At 48.5% G+C, this 16,587-nt stretch overlaps 1 protein-coding gene across 2 annotated transcripts; it reads right to left on the bottom strand.

Annotated features, from left to right (window-relative positions):
* Positions 1–739: 739 nt before the first annotated feature.
* RACGAP1 (Rac GTPase activating protein 1) lies at positions 740–8,256 on the bottom strand. Of its 2 annotated transcripts, XM_072357976.1 has the most exons (18): positions 8,200–8,219; positions 7,505–7,573; positions 7,152–7,240; positions 6,532–6,734; positions 6,057–6,193; positions 5,800–5,869; positions 5,538–5,591; positions 5,168–5,245; positions 4,917–5,034; positions 4,605–4,735; positions 4,011–4,175; positions 3,545–3,640; positions 3,121–3,319; positions 2,637–2,742; positions 2,341–2,473; positions 2,067–2,202; positions 1,696–1,801; positions 740–1,374 (listed from the first exon to the last, which is right to left on the bottom strand). In XM_072357976.1, the coding sequence occupies exons 3-18, from the start codon at positions 7,234–7,236 to the stop codon at positions 1,299–1,301; spliced, it is 1,893 nt and encodes a 630-aa protein (XP_072214077.1). In that variant the 5' UTR covers positions 7,237–7,240; positions 7,505–7,573; positions 8,200–8,219; the 3' UTR covers positions 740–1,298. The 2 variants fall into 2 exon arrangements, with proteins under 2 accessions (XP_072214077.1, XP_072214075.1); XM_072357974.1 differs by lacking the exon at positions 7,505–7,573 and having other exon boundaries at positions 8,200–8,256.
* Between the last annotated feature and the right edge of the window lie 8,331 nt (positions 8,257–16,587).

The raw sequence follows: 16,587 nt of genomic DNA, 5'->3' as shown, positions 1-16,587 counted from the left end.
TTTACCTCTTCTAAGACCAATTTTTGTCACTTGCCCAAGCTGTGTTATTTAAACGAGTGGTAACAAATCATCAGTGAGCTGCAAGCAGCCCTGGGCCACCCTATGCACGCTGCCCACAGACCACAGTACCTGCTCCTTAAGGGAACAGGCATCACATCATCACAGGCACAGACACCATACCCCACAGTTACATAAAACCACATAAATTCAGCTGCTCAAATGCATTAGGTAACAGCCACCCAGCTGCTAAGCAGTTGTGGTTAGAGACAAACAAGCTAAACAAACCAGAGCAAAGTTTCAGGCAGGTCTGGACAGTCCCAACCACAAACCAACCTGACCAGTTCAGCACTAAGGGCTCACAGAGTCTGTGGCCTTTTAATGATAACAGCAGTGTCATGCATAGTGGAACACAGGACTGCAGAATGCATCCCTCTTCTGTCACCTCAGCCCTGTTGCTTTCTAAAAGCTGTAATGCTAACAAAGTCATTCTCCAGAGCAAGTCCCAGTCCTGCTGCTCTGACCACTGGGTTTTCTTCTCTACTTATTCAGATCCCAGACCTCCTTTGTGAAGGGAAGGCAGTGGCATCAAGGCAGAGTGGAATGCTTCATTCTGGTTTAAGCTGCACCTCAGCACTGCCAGAGTAATGCAGCACAAGAGCCTTCTCTAACACTGCCCAGGCCCTGGCTAAAATCCCACAGCGCAGGTGAAAAGTGTTCACCAGAGTACAGAACCACAGGTCACAAGGAGCACCATGATTTACTTTACTGCTTTGCAGGTTAAAATAGTTTTCCAGAGCTCAGTAAAATAATCACATTTCATGAATTTCTGTACATTCACCCTAAGCTTTTTTCCTGCACAAGTTCATATCTCCCTGTTTGGAGAAGCAGGTCAAGAGTGTTTTTAAATCATCTTCTAATGCTATCTAGATAAAAGTTCTCTGCAAAAGTCTCCCCTTGTAAGCCCAAGACAAATGCAGCACTGCCACCCTGAGGATGACAGGCTGCACCACCACAACGCTTCACTCATCAGGCAGAGAACAAGATGCTACTGAAAAGTAGCAGGGAGCTTAATTGTCTATGTTAATATTTCGAATAGGACTGGTATTTATTGTCTTCACCAATGCTAAAAGCAGGTAGTAAGATCTAGCATTGTGCAATATACTAACAACAATCCCATTAATTCAGCTGAAAGAGAAAAGGAAAATGAGATTATTTCACAAGCTGCCAAGGAGAGGAGCTGCTGCACTCGTGCGTATTGGTGTGCAAACCCTAGGATGACATTTACTCCCAGGTCCATTTCATTTCAGCACAGGAGAGGCAAAGAATCTGCCTTGACGCCTCAGCTGGGTTGCTGACTTGCATTTGCTTGCAGATCTGGTTCAAGAGAAGTTGAAAAGATAAGGTTTGGGTTTTGGATATAGACATCTAACAGTCTCCCTTTCCCAGGGATCGTTCACCCAAGTTCTACCCACCCAACCAAAAAACCCCACCACTCTTCTCCCTGCCATAGGACAATGCTCATTAACCATTGTGCAGCTTGCACTGCTACTACAGCACTGATTAAGGCAAATAGATTCAGTAGTAAATCCAAGCAGCTCCCAGAATTCCGTCCAAAAGCCTATTTCAGCTCCTCTTGAACACCCAAACCACCCGCAGCCAACCCAACATTTCCATACAGCACCCAGAGGAACTTACTTGGGGGTCATGCTGAAGGAAGAGAGGACCCTTTGGCACAGGGAGCTGGAAGACAGCCTCCTGTACATCTGCCTCTCTGGGGTAGCGAGGGGTTCAAATATGCACTCTATCAAGAAAAAAAAGATAGGCAGCGAAGTGAGCAGCATGAGGACAGCTGAGTTTTCATTGCTATGCAAGCAACGTCAGACATTTCCCAGCATCTGTCAAAGATACCAGACTTGTCTAGTATTTTCTGGCACACATTCTTTCTCTCTTCCTCCCAACTGCATGCAGGAATGGTTAGTTCCAACACTCTTACAAGCAGCTTTGATTGAGGATCATTATTTTCCATACAGCAGCTGTACACCAGTAGAACAGCATCCAGCTATTACCTTTAACATCTGGTGTCTGTGGAGTGGAGTAGGCATTGGTGTTCTCAATTACATGTGCTGGGTCAATGTTTTCTTGCTCCAACATCATCAGCTGGCTCCAGTACTCCATAGGCATCAATAGAAGCCGCTCCACTACCTACAGAAAGCAGCCAATATCAGGAACTCCACACAGCCCTGACACACAGACACTGGGCAGGCATCGCCTCAGCTCCCTCGAGGCAGGGTTTTTTAAATGGGATCCATTCGCCCACAGCAGCTTTTCCTGCTCACCTACCTTGGGTTGCCGCTTTGTGTCCTGCAGGAGAGTCATCGGGTCAGGATCGGGCACTGCGTGAGCAACTATCGTAGGGCCAAAGACTTTGGCTAAGTTGCTAACATCCATTTTGGTGTCAGGGCTCTGAGCCACTCTATTTTTAAAACAAAGAAACAAAGAAAGGGGGAAAACTCCTTTTCTATCACTTAATGCTGCTGGCCCAGGGCTTTTCACTCTCAGGCAGCAACAATAGACTATCAGAGAACACACCAATGGCAATATCCTCCTTCCAGTACTATCACTGCATCCGAGCATACCTCTGCAGATGAACCATGAGAAAAGCCAGGGTGTCCCTATTAGCCCGAGGAAGTTCCCCAACTGCTTGGTACATAGCAGCTATGCTGTTGTCCTCATCTAAGATTTCTGAAGGGTAAAAAAAATAAAAATAAAATTAAAGTATTATTGCAGTATTCCCCGCACATTAAGAGCTAGTCTGAGAGAAAAAAACCAACAGGATCCTAAACCTCCCCTCTTAGTTTAAAGCCATCCCCCCCCATCTTATCACTATCAGATTGTAAAAAGTCACTCTCCCTCCTGGTTATAAGCTCCCCTCATGTTCTGGAAAGAACTTGAGATTCAACTGGAATTTCTCTCCTCTTTTGCTGTGCTATTTTGGAAGAAGAGATCTCCCCAGCAGCCTGAGTATCCACAGCAGAGCTGCAGTAGGAGCAGTGAGGTCTGCCAGCTCACGTGTGAGATAAGCCTGTCATTAAGCCTTTGGATATCTCTTTGTCTCCTTACCTGCAGCTTCCATAAAAGTCTTGTTTAAGCGGAAAGTGAGAAGGGGCTCTTTCAGGTTGCGTAGAAAGTCTTTCAAGAGACCACAGATGGCGTGGATATCATCCACGTTACTGAGCGAGGGAATATTTTTTGATCTGAGAAACTTCTCTTTCAGTTCTCTCACTGTCTTGTCGCAGCCAGATATCCGGTAAAGGCCCTTCTGTTGGCAGAAAAGCATTGCTTAGAGGCAGAATATCAGCTGCACACAAAGTCTACCTTCTTCTGCTCCCACTTTCTCTCCACACCTGAGCACTCTGCACAGCCACTGCTGCCCTCAGTCTCCCACTGAGCAGTGCTGTACACACCATTAACAAGGGACATTTAGGTTGACTACTTGCTTCCCCAACAACCCAACCCATTTCATTAGCACAGTCCTTGTTTTTACCTCATTCAGGCCTCTCTGCTCAATCTCGTTAACACAGTGCACTATGATGGAAGGAATCATTGGAGGAGCAGAAGGGACAAAGTCCATTAGTGTACCCTAAAAGGCAGAAGAGCAGCAACAAAAAAAGTACGCAAGTCTTCATGACACAGAAAACATTTTCTAAGGAATTCACAGCAAGATTTAGGCTCAAGAACAAGCCTTGTTTCTTCCTCACCAACCCTGAGCAGCACTACACCCATCAGCACAGTGCTACAGCCCACACAGAGCTGCTACATACACAACATAACACCATTGCAACAAGACATCCCCACCAACTTCAGCAAGTTGGTTTGTTTCTTATTATGCAGCTCTGAGCAACGGGAGCTCTTCTGCAGCAGGCAGACTTGTTGGAGCCTAAGCACATTCCAGCTCTAACCAAGCATTACCCTGTTTGGGTCAGCAGCCATACATTTCCCCCCAGACTTACCTCCCCAATTTTGACAGGAGGGCCTGTCAAGGTGGGGATGCAGGGAAGAGGACAGCGATCCCGACACTCTGGATGACTGACCACGTGGCAGTCTCTGCACTTCAGAGAGATTTTTCCAAATTTCACTCTTTTTCCACAAGGAACACACGACTCTGGTTTGATAACCTAATGATTCAGAGCATACAGACAGAAAGAAATTAGTGCCTTGTAGTAACTCAGCTTAAACTGGATAACCAGGCAGATAACAGGCACAGTGAATATTGACTCTGGATGTAATGGCTGGTAGTTTCTTATCAATAGCTTGCTATCACACACATTTAATGTAAATGTACTTAAAAAAGTAGATACTTTTCAAGTTGTTTTCCCCCCCCTCCCCCCCAACACACAGAGTGTGGTGACGCACTGGAACAGGTTGCCCAAGGAGGCTGTGGATGCCCCATCCCTGCAGGCATTCAAGACCAGGCTGGATGTGGCTCTGGGCAGCCTGGTCTGGTGGTTGGCGACCCTGCACATAGCAGGAGGTTCAAACTATACGATCTTTGAGGTCCTTTTCAACCCAGAGCCTTCTACGATTCTTCCTGCCTGTAAACCTACCGTCTTTGATACGAAGTCATGCAGCCTCACTCCCCCATTGCTCTGTGGGGTGACAGAACCATTGCTCTCTGATTTGGATTCCACCTGCTTAAAGCCTAAGCTTGTCTCACTGCTCCAAGGCTGCAAAGGACCTAGAAAACAGAAGAGGAGCATTTACTAGATGAGAACCGTTCCCTTGTGCATTCCTTGCTCCAGACAACATGCACGACAAATCAAAGGCAGCAGCTTAAGTGGTGGAGCATAGGAAAGTGCAGTGACAGGACACCCTCCAGCCTGCTAAGCATTGATTTATGACAACAGGCTGACGCCTACCACTCTTCCTCTGGCTTCTCAGGCTGTAGGGCACAGTCTGGATGGTAGAGATGGCTTCAATAGGACCGCCATCACTGGGAACCATGAGAGTTGTCTTTGCCACTATGGATTCGTTCCCCTGTAGCAAGAAGTGTGTTGTTGGTGACAGCAATGCTGACAGGACAAGGATTTAAGTCTGTTGGCCCTGGAAACAGGTGTGCACTGTGGCCAACTGCTTTAAACACACACGCAGCCAGCTGGGATCACCATACCTGGTCTGCTGTGGAGCCAATTGATCTGATTTTCTTCTCAGGAGCTGGTGGGCCTTCAGCATGCTGCCTGGAAGAGCGCTGAAAAGACATAGTATTTTAGTCTAAAAGGCAGGTAATACTATTAACTTAGTGATGTATTTTAGTCACTCTCTTGCAAACACAAGTTCATAACAAGATACCTGAAACTCCACTCATTGTGCCCTGTGGAAAAACTGTATCAGAAATAACTTTCACACCAAATCCACACAGCAAGTCTGAGTTAGACTAGAATCACACCCATCAAGGTTTTGTGACTAGCAGCTACCCATCACAGGTGGCACCAGTTAATGCTTACAACAGTATCTATGTGAAGGGAAAGAATTGAACATACCCTCTTCTCTCTCCTCTTCAGTCTGACAGCTTTCACTGCAGAGGAATCCCAGTCCTGTGGAAAACATGCAGCACTGGTTAGCTCAGCGTAAATGCCACACCACCTCTGGTCCACACCTTCATTACATTTTACCCAATAGCACATCAGAGAAATGCAGATCAGCTCTACCAGTTTAATACCACAGTAATCTAAACACAAGAGGTCTCTGGAGATTACTCTGCAGGTTTAAGATTTCATAGTTTAGAACTTGGAATTACATTACCAGTGAATCATCAGTCTTGTCAAAGCTGATGTCTGACAGAATTGAGCCAGATTCATCTATTGTAGACAATCTAAAAACCAAGAATTAGAAGCATGCATCAGTTTCAGGCAGCTGTGGTCCCAAAGCAACCTTAGGCAAAAGAGCTCTATTTCAAACTGGAATAAAACTGTTGATATGGATGCAGCATGTATCTCAGACACACACAGGCAGACCAGTAGCTGTCACTTATGCTGCTCAGACAAAACCATTCTGCCTACCTCTTGTTGCCTGAACCTCCTACGGAAACCTGTGGTTTGTTAAGGAAGGCAAGGGCAGACTTCTGTTCTTCACTTAGCTGAATGCTCCCAGATGCATCACACATGAGCAGCTCTCGAATCAGTTGTACTTGCCTCTCCTGAAAAGAGAGATAATATCAAAAGCCATTTAATTACATGAACCAATCTCAGGTATTTGAGATACCACACAGATAGGCTCTCACAAATTGCTAAGAGCAAGTCCAGCACTCAGGCTGCTGATACCTGCAATGCCCAGGCTCTGCCAGGCAATAGCAGCTCAGTTCCAAACAACAGCCCTTCCAGACCAAAGCAGAAGGCCATTACGAGGAGCCAGACCAACCTATCACTGACTCTTTTTTATTCCCCCTCTTGTTTTTATTTCCCCCCAGATAATTGCAGTTTAACCACCTTCTTGCCACATCAACTGGAGCTAATCAGTAATAAAAGAAACACTCACCAGCCTCTCACAGTCTGCTTCAGCTTTTTGCCTGCGTTTGATCTCTACATCCACTTGATTACGAGCATGCTTCAGCTTCACGTCCAAAGCACTACGCTCAGCTTCACTTTTCATCAGAAGGTCTTTGTACCTTCCAAGTTCCTGCTCAGTTTTCTGCCACATTCTTCGAAAGTCTTCAAAGTTCTTCGCCAACTGAATAAATTCTGGAGAAAAGGCATATTACTCAGATTAAGAGAGGAGATGCGGCAGCTCTCCTATCACTGAGGGCAGACTTCTATTAATTAATTAAAATCTCTATTAATTGAAACATGGAGAAGCTGGCCTTGCAGCAAACCCCACTACACTCTGGATGTTCCCAAGATCTCACAACCTGTGCAGACCAAGTCCCAGTAGCAGCATCAAGCAGAAGATACCTCATGTGAGATCCAGACAAAGGCAGTTTGCTTTCACTCTATGACTCCCTATTTCTCAACAACGGGAAAAAGAAACAACCTTCAAATCTGACTGCCTGTAAGAGTGTTATTACCCAAGACCTCATCAACAGATCCTTCAATAGCAGCTAGCAATGCTTGCTGCAAGAATATAAGCACACAGATGCTGCTCGCTGTTTCAAAACTTACGGTATTCATTCCCCTCACTTAAAACTTCAGCCTGACGTATGAGTTGGTCACACAAATTCCACAGGTTCCTCATCGTGGTATCCATCCTCCTGCCAAGAAAACAGAACTAAATAAACACCTCCAAATGACAAAAAAAAAAATACATTACCAGCCTAAAGAAGAAAGGATTTGTTTCAGAATTCTCTTTTCTTTAGGCAAGCTGCACACACAAAAAAAAAGATGTTATGCTTTATGAAGAGACATGCATCTAAATTCTTAGGGGGGCAAAGGCACTCAGCCCTCCAGAACTCAGTATCAGAGCAGCACAGCTTCCCAAACAGCCTCTAGTTTACTACAGAGGAGGGATCACAAACCATTTTCCTTCTGCAAGGCTGCAGGACGTGGCTCGGGCCCGCTTTGGTGCTATATAGGCCACCAGAAATCTGTAAGCATTCAGAGCAACACAAGGTAAAAATAGAAACAGCATTCAAGGGAATTTCAATGCCGTTTTAAATTTAGCTGCACTTGAAGTTACAGCTCCTGCTGCAAACGGCCTTGGAAATGCAGGCAGTCAGCACAATTCCCTCAAACAGCAAAAAACAACGGCATAATAAACAGGAGCAGCGAAGAGGAAAGCCTCGAGCTCAGCAGCACAGAACGCAGTTCTTTCATACAAAAGGGGCACTCAGGACAGACTTGGATAATGAATGAGCCCCGGGTGCAGGGATGGCTGGGAAGGGAGACTGGGAGAGGTACCAGGAGGAGCAATGAACCCTCAGCTCCACACGGAGCCCTCACAGCCGCCTCCCGGGGCACAACAAGCGGGAGAGCCCTGAGGTAACAGGCGTCGGGCCTACCCCGCCCTGAGGTAACAGGCGTCGGGCCTACCCCGCGCCACACACACACCGGGAGCCTGCCCGGCAACAGGGCCCCACCGAACCTCCTCCGCCCAATATCGGGGCCCTGCAGACCACCCCCCTCAGCCCAGGACCCTTCTGATGCCCCCCAACCCCAGACCGGAGCCCCACAGACCCCCCTCCCCGGCCCGGTTTCCCCCCCGCGCACTCACCCCGCCCGAGCTCCCACTCCAACAGCCGGCTTCAACTGCCCCGCGATTCGGTTTGAATCCCTGCCGCTGGCCAATCACAGGGCGCTCTCCACCCTCCCGGTTTCTAATTGGTTCTGCTCGCCGTGTGTCTGAAGCCAAGTTGATGCCATGTCTGCTAAGGGCAAAGCTTTTCCCCTCTTCTGATTTCCGGGGTTGATAGATGATGAAGCCGGCCAGGCGCCATCGTTATTATTGGCAGCTGTTTCCAGCCCGTGTTGCTTAGCAACAGAGCAGGCAGGGATGGCGGTGGGTCCTGGACCCCCAACCCGAGGGCTGCTCCTTCTGCAGCGACCCCGAGCGCAGCCATTGGCAGCAGAGGGGTATTTTGGGGGAAGAAAAGCTATTTTCAGGCCAAGCCCTGGCTGTGACTTTGTGTTAAAGCAATGGCACAAAGCGTGGCAGGGTTCCCAGCCCCCTGTGCATTGGTTTTGCAGTGACATCAGGCACTCAATGTGCCCCAGAAATGAGCATATTTCAGAGAACAGAAGCTTTCCAGAAGGCCTTTGGTTCAGCGTTGTCCCTTGAGAAGAACAATGCCACGGCCTTTTGTCTTCTATCTGAGCCAAAAGACCCACAAGCCAAAAGGCAAAGCCTCATTTCATTGCCTCCTCCCATTTGCAGGCCTTTTTATCCAAATAAAACACGAAGCAAAACCCAACGATTTACAAGAAAGCGGAATCACGCAATAGCAATAAAACAGCAACGCACTTTAATCTTTGAAATCTGAAACAAAACCAGCGGGTAATTGGAGAATGGATATTAGCAATTAGAAAGCGGAACTAAATGCTGGAAATTACTAAGTGGGAAAAGGGAGTTCATAAAAGCAGATTGCACTCAAAAGATCCAGATGCTTCGTCAGGACTGCGTTATTTGGGCTCTATAGTCTGCTTTAACTTCATCATTAATTCATGATCGGTTGCAAAAAAGCCTTGAGGTTCCCTGAAGAGTAAACATCAAGGAGGTACCTAGAGGAGAAGTGGTCAGAATTATCCGTGTTTACGGAAGAAATGAGGCCTGGAGGAGAAATGCCTCATCCTCTGTGCCAATAGCAAAGCAAAACGAAGATGCCAACCTTGATATTTGACCTTGTGGCACGCACTTCTTTCATCCAAAACCCCAATTTTGCTCCAGTCTGAAAAACAAGACCAAGGTTGGAACAGTTGGACTTGCTAAGAGCCTCTGGTGCACCCCCAAAGCATTTTGTACCCCCATTTCTGGGGAGATTTAGTGATTTCAGCAGCAGCCCTGGGGCCTCCTGCAGCTCCTGCCTGTAATTAAATCTTCTAAGCTAAGACATCTCTGTTGGCAGATCGTATTTATAGGTAGGCGAGTTGTTTTAGTGTCATTCTGAAGAGTTGAAGAGGCTTTTTCTCATAAGCAAATTATCCCTTTTTTTTTCAGTAGCCTGATACAGGCTGGCTTGTTTAGCAATAGAGATCAGTGCGTTAATTTAAGGACCAATATATTTGTTTAGCAAAAGCTAACTCCAAAACTTCCCATTTCCAATTTGGTGTGTGAACATCCTTGTTTTCTCTTAATACTGCTTCTCAAGAAGCGCTGGAGTCATAATAGACTACTTATCTTTGTATTTCATTGAGGGGTAAGGACATTTTCCTTGGATTTCACATGTTATTGTTTTGGAAGTTGCTCATTGTGGCCTAATGAGCATCAGAAATTGGCCAAGTTGGGGAAAAACAGCTCAAGGTCAGCAAAAAAAGAAGCTTTAGGGATGAATCTGATGGTAGAAAAATAGGGATAAAGCAAGCAGGTATATGACCATCCTAGGTAGTAGAATACGTATGCCAGTGTACTGCATAGGTATGCCCTAACTTAAAATGGAGAACCTGAGCTCTAAGAAAGCACTTTTGGTTGTCAGGTCATCCAATCCATATCATGGGGAATAAAGGAATAGTCACTTTCTAGCACCACATTGGAGTTTTCATCCCAGATTTCGGATGACGAGCCTCTTACCAATAAAAAAGGCTCATCATTTTTGGTAACAGCCCACACGGCACTCATCGCGAGCTGCCACATTAGGCAACGTGTTTTTCCTCCGTGCATTTTCAGGCATCGTGTCACCAAATCTTTCCCTAAAAACCAGTGAGGCTTTGAAGGGCACTGAGAACTGAGTTTCCCCATAGGAGCTCCTCTAGGAATCTCATGCAACAGCCATGCTCTGCTGTGGCCAACAGGACAGACAGACAAGCAGGTTGTGGGGAGCTCAATGAGGTTTCCCTCTTCCATGGTGAAAGCACAGTGAGAGCAGGCAGGCCAGATACACCCTTCACATCCACAGCAGAAGACAAGGCACGAGGATTGAGGGGCCTTTATTGCAAAGCAATTATACTCTCTTTTGTTTGTGTCAAGTATGAGGGGGGGGGGGGGGAGAAGCCTTGAAACGTCTCATCTGGGAAACCGTTAATAGAATTTATGCTAATTTGATGATTCCGGCGATTACTGGCGGAAATACTCCACATTTTCAGGCAGCTGAAATCCTCCTCAAGCTCCTCCTGCAATCTCACTCGGTTTGGTTGCTCTCCCATTCTCATCCAGATGCTGGATTCTTGCTTGCTGGGAAGAACCCAGGACTTTTGGGTACAGAATTGACCCCATGCCTCCATCCTTTGGGATGCAGAGGGAGCTGCCCTAATGCAGCACCATGTTAACAAGCAGCCCTGCAGCAACAAACCTTCCCCACCAGCTTTGACTTTTGGTGGAGCTTCGTACAAATCTCTCTGCCCGGCTCCTGCCTAATTAACTCCAGAATTGCAAACCCATTTGTGCAGCTTTGTGCTTAAGGGGAAGCCTTTATTAAGTTCTTCTTAATCCAAAACCGGTTTGAGAGCGCTGGTTTTTCATGAGCAGTCATCCAAAAAAGAAAGAAAGAAAGAAAGAACAAGAAAAACCACCGCCAAACAAAAATAAAGCAGAGCTAAGAAACTTGCAGCCAGCAACCTTTCTCTAAGGGAAAACAAAAGGCGGAACAAATGATCTTAGGTGCATTTCTCTTGATGCAGCACTGATTTCAGCAGAGGCATTCAGTGGCATTCGGAGAACACCCAGCAGGCTGATAGAGGGAGGGCAGCCTGGGTTCAGCAGGACATTTTTGGGTATGAATTCCTAATTTATCACGGCTTGCCCGAGCCGCAGGCCGGCAGATGGCATCAAACTCATGTCATCGGGTGATAGCAGGCTCTGCCACCACTCAGCTGTGCAAAATATTGCTCGGCGTTTTGCCCGCGCAGCCTGCAAAGAGCGTGCCAAAGGAGCAGAGATTGCACCATCGAAGCCAAAGCAGCCTGGTTTGCTTGTGATCATCCTCCCGTGCCATTCCTCCAGCAGTGACCAGCAATGGGGTAAAGAGCACTTGGATGAGATCGGAACAATCTGGTAGCCTGCAGCAGCACGCAACCCATCCCTCCTGCAATGGTGCATCGATGGCGGCCCCGAGGAGGCACGGCCTAATCTTGAACTCGTTAAAAAACAATGGGAGTCTTTTTATTGCCTTCATCTGGCTTTTAATGAATGACCTCTTGTCGCCAGGAGCTACGTATGGTGACAAAGGGTCTTTGTGGGCCGATATTTATGATTTCATTTAAGCCGGGGTGTAAGCTAATGGGAGAGGGCTGGGAAATAAGAGCGGAGCTGATGTTTCCTGCTTGAAACTCAAGGGGATCTTTATCTGAAGGGTTTTTTTTTTTGTATTAATCTAGTTGTCATCTCTTAAATATTTGAACGACTCACAGCCACGAGCACTGGTGAGTTGGCAGAACACAAAGGTCACGGCTGGGTGACACAGCAGGGAAAGACTCTCCCAGTCCCCACACTTGACTTCAATCCTCAGTGCTAAGATGGGAGGAAGGATTTGCATTATCCTAACCTCCCCCGCCCCCAAACTGCATACACATGGAGCACACCGAGCCCTGCTGTGAGTGTGCAACCCGCTGGTGTGCAGCCCCAGGCTCAGCACAGCCATCAGGTCCCAACCTCCTCGCACTGCTACTCACCAGTGCTGATAAACGTGTGCTTTTCCCTGGACAGGGTTCAGCGATGGATTAAGCAGCTGGGAGTCTGGAGGAGAGAGAGCGGCCCCTCTCTTTTGCCATGCAAACAGAGAAAATTAATCTTCCAGCTTCCTCTGATATTTGGGCTAAATTACAAGCTGGGAGCGGAGATAAAGGACGGGCGAAGGAAGGCACAGGTACAGCGGAGAGCCAGGCTGCCTGGCACAGACCCTTGTCCGTGCAGATAACAGCTCTCCTCCCTGTGTCATGCATAATTCACCAGCACTGCCTCCCTCTGTCCTGGTCATCCCTTTCTGTTTTCTCTCCCCTAGAAACCAGCAGCCTCCCCATCCATGCAAAGCCATCCAGGCTATGTGTGGGTACAGGAAGGGGAGTAAACACGGGTGTTCACCCAGAAACACAGCAGCAACGTGCAGAACTCAGCTGCAGCAGCAGCACAATGCTCTGCTGCTTTGGGAGACACCAACACCAAGACAGCCAAACCATCAGAGCACATCAGCTTCTGCAGGAGGCTAAAGGGGGATTTCATCTGCCCATCACATTTCAGCTCTGGTAACCGAGCTATCTCCCTCAATCCCTCTGATGTTGTAGTTGAGTCGAGGTTACTTCCTTTGGGATACCAACCCCAGCATTAACAGGCACCAACTGCATTTATTTGGTCCATCATCCAACATCTGCTCTGTACCTTTATTTTTGTTTGACAGAATTGTGCCACACGGAGCAGAAAAGCCATGGAGGTTTTCCATTGCCTCCGAGAGCTTCTTTCCTAGAACAAAGCAGAAACAACCCTGGTCACTCCCAGCCAAACAGCCAGCATAGACACCTGCTTAATTATTTTTGCTTTGTAAATGAAAGCAGTGCCACGAGTTTAATAACCACTGCTTAGGAATAATTGGGGCGATTATTGTATGGCCCAGGGGGAAAATTGCAGCTTGTTATCTCCGGGGAGCAGCATTAGGATCCAGAAGATAATCAGAGGGTTATTTGTTGCACTTTAGATGGCATTTCTTATGGAGTTGGGAGTGATAGAGCTCACATTACTAAAGTCACTTCCAATGGAGGGAACTCAGACACCTGTAAGCTCACCAGCACCCGAAGCTGCTCCTGCAGCAGGACAGCAGGCACACACATCATGGAAGACACATTGGAGCTCAAATACCTCCAGATCTGTGTCAGTCAACTCCTTTTATATCTTGCAATTTATTTTCTTAAAGCAGACAAGGCTTGGGACAGCAGCATGTCAGGCTGCTGGAGGGGATGCAAAAGGGGGAGATGCCACCAACTAAATCTGTACACAGCCACAGGCTTCCTTGGGACTTACCCTACCCACCCTGGTTGATGGCATTTGCCTGTCCTCTCACCTACAGCAATAAAACTGGGTTTAGCAGCAATGCTCACACAGCACCGAAGCACCAATGCCTGCACCGTGCATCCTCCCTGTGAACGCCAAGACTGCTCCCCAGTGCACAACTCAGCACCTATCCTTGGTGTCAGACATTTTGTGCATCACCAGGGAGCAGCTTTTAGCTCTGAAATCACCCAGAGGGTTATAGGAGGTTGGGGGAGAGTTCCAGCAAACCCAGATGCAGAGCAAGGGCAAAATGCAGCTCCCGGTGATGCCTCCCAACATCAGCCCATCTCTTGGCATCCGAGTTGCATTCATCCAGCCTGGCTGCAGCTGTGCAAAGAGGATTTTTAGCAAGGCTGAGCCCAGCCAGAGCGTTCAGAGCTCTATTCTCTAGGTTTGCTGCACAGGAGCATCCCCACATCCTGCATGACACTGGTGAACAGGATCCTGCTGGTCTCAGGAGAGCACTGAGCCACGGCTCCGCTATCGATCCCCCAATCAATGACAATTCAAGGCCTGGAAATGACAGCCCTCAATTCCCACCCAAGGCTGTGCAAGGAGAGGAGGGAGCTCCCTCGGAGACTGAGCAGTAACCCAAAGCCAGAGTGGAAATGGGAAGAGGCTCTTTTGTGGCAGGTGGGTTGTTTAACAAATTGGACGCATAACAAGACAAAAGGCACGGAGGAAGGAGATCAGTCGGGACAGGACCTTTATCTCCAACATGCTGGCAGCCAAATCTTTGTGCAATATTTATCAAGGGTAAGCGGGCAGGAGAGCTGGCAGCAGATGCAGAAGTGAGGAATTAAAGCTACTCATAGCCACCCTTATCTGTGGGGCAGACATGCCAAGGCAGGGGTATGTGGGAGCTGCGAGGCAGCCCAGAGCAATCAAGTCTGAAGCCATTTGTGGAGTTATCCTTATTTGCTCAGTTGATGGGAGCAGAGAGGAAGCACTGAGGGCAAATCAGCATGTCTGCATCCCTGGGAGGCCCTCATGGCATTGCACAGCTGGAGGGGAGAGTGACAAATCTGCCCCAAACGTATTGGTGCAATTCTGATTAAAATTCACTTTTTAACCAGCGAGTTTGGAAGCTGCTCTTCTTTCTCTCCCAGCTTTGTTCAGCAGTAAGGCAAAAGCAAAAGATGCTGTGCCCTCGGGTGTGCTCACATCTCCAAAGTCAGAGGCAGGAGTGCCCTGTGAGTGGCAGACACTGCCTGGCACTCTGCAACTACCCCATGAATGCATCAGGAAAGCTGCAGGGGAAACGACAGATCCCTCAATCCCTGCAGAGCTCTGAAGCTGAGTTTCTACACACCCGCCCCCCCCCCCCCCAACTCCCGTGGCCACGGATGGCAAGCTGAGGGCTGCTTCATCTCTTGGGAATCCCCAGCTCTCACATAACACGGCGGTAATTAACTCACTTATTGGCTTTGCTTCTGCTGAGATTGCATGTTCAAGATGGGCTCCATCTGCTCCATTCATAGGCTTGGTGGTCGGGGGCTGGGTAGCAAACAACCACCCCCCTCCCTTCCATTTAAAACAAGAGAAGAAAACTGTGTCGTCTCTAGAAGCAAGGGACAACAACAGGCCATGGCAGGGACCAGCAGCAGCCCTCCAGATGCCGTGCACCAACACTGTGTGTCCCCACCAGGGCCACCGCAGCCACCACCAGTACCACTGAGTCCTTTTAGGGGATTTGCATCTCTCCGTTTCATTTGTCTTCAAGGCAAAGACGAGCACAAGAAGCCAAATGGGAGCTCATTTTTGGAGATGCTGAACAGCTGCTGGGAAGCCGACGAGCTGATCCATAAAGCTGGGGGATACAGACTCGCACTCCCTCCCCCCTTTCCTCCTAGAGCAAATGGTTTAGGGGTACAATGCTGAGCAGCAGCAGCAGCAGAGAGCTGTCAACCCTTCCTTGCAGGCTCCCACAAACCCTCCCCGGGTCGCTCCAGAGCTGTAAGCAGCAAATCTCAGCTCACCGGCACGTGGCGCTCCCGGGTCCCCCTGCACCCATTGCACCGCCTTTGCGTCCTCAGCCTTTGAGCTGTGCAACGCTCTCGTAGCAACATCGCTTTCATTTGTTTGCCAGCATTCGGGGAGCGGGGGAGCTGTGCTCCCATCGGTGCTGTTTGGAGGATGCTGGCGTGCCGGCAGCGTTAACTCTTCGGTTTCTGTGCAATCTATTGGAGTGTGGGACTCGCTTTCTCCATCACAGCTCTGTGCTGCTGCCGTGCAGCAGTTGGGAGGCGGGGGGGGGATCAATTTCCCCTCCCAGCTACCCTCAGCGTTTCCTTAACGAGATGAGTTTTGTTGTGGCTGCAACCGGTGTCAGGGAGAATAAGGGAAGATGCGATCTGCACGGGTACTGTGCCAGTGACAAGGGCATGGGGACAAAGAGCCACGAGCAAAGCTGGAGCAGCACAGATAGACAATTGGTATTGGAAAAGCAGGGCAGCAATGGAGGGGGACAAACTGGGTCTGTGCCCAGGGGGGAGCTGGGGGTCCCACTGTCCTGCACATACCCTGTGTTTCACCTCCATGCACGCACACTGCTGGTACCCACTGTGATGTCCTAAGCACACCCACAGGAGCATGGCATGGCTGCTGACAGCAGGGGCTGTTCCTAATTGTGTTGCTCCAGAACAGCTTCTGATGGAGAAATCAGAGCAACAAAAGGAGTGAGGAGCCAGGAGGGACAACCTCAAGCAGCGCTGCAGGACTGCAAGCAACCACACATCCCCTGCTCAACCTGGAACCACACAAAATGAGATCAAAGGGCCTCAGTTTCATCTTTCCAGATGTGGATCCATCCTGAGCCATCTGCAGAGCCTCTGGTCCAGGGGAAGAGCCCCCCAACACTGCATCTGTGATGATAGGAGATAGCCAAGGTGGAGATGGTGCACAGGGAAAGCGTTCCAGTACGATCCTTGCACAGCGGTTTTATATCACCTCACACTAATTGCTCAAGTGAAT

The sequence above is a fragment of the Excalfactoria chinensis genome, chromosome 28 (assembly GCF_039878825.1).
Source record: "Excalfactoria chinensis isolate bCotChi1 chromosome 28, bCotChi1.hap2, whole genome shotgun sequence".
Taxonomy (NCBI): domain Eukaryota; kingdom Metazoa; phylum Chordata; class Aves; order Galliformes; family Phasianidae; genus Excalfactoria; species Excalfactoria chinensis.
Note: the sequence above shows the minus strand (reverse complement) of the source record. Positions and strands in the feature narration are given on the sequence as shown.

Coding starts and splice junctions, on each gene's coding strand:
- RACGAP1 (XM_072357974.1), bottom strand. CDS start 7,236: ATGGATACCACGATGAGGAACCTGTGGAATTTGTGTGACCAACTCATA. Junction 5,035..5,167: donor TTGGCTCCACAGCAGACCAG/GTATGGTGATCC, acceptor TTCTTGCTACAG/GGGAACGAATCCATAGTGGC. Junction 2,743..3,120: donor GACTTTTATGGAAGCTGCAG/GTAAGGAGACAA, acceptor TTTACCCTTCAG/AAATCTTAGATGAGGACAAC.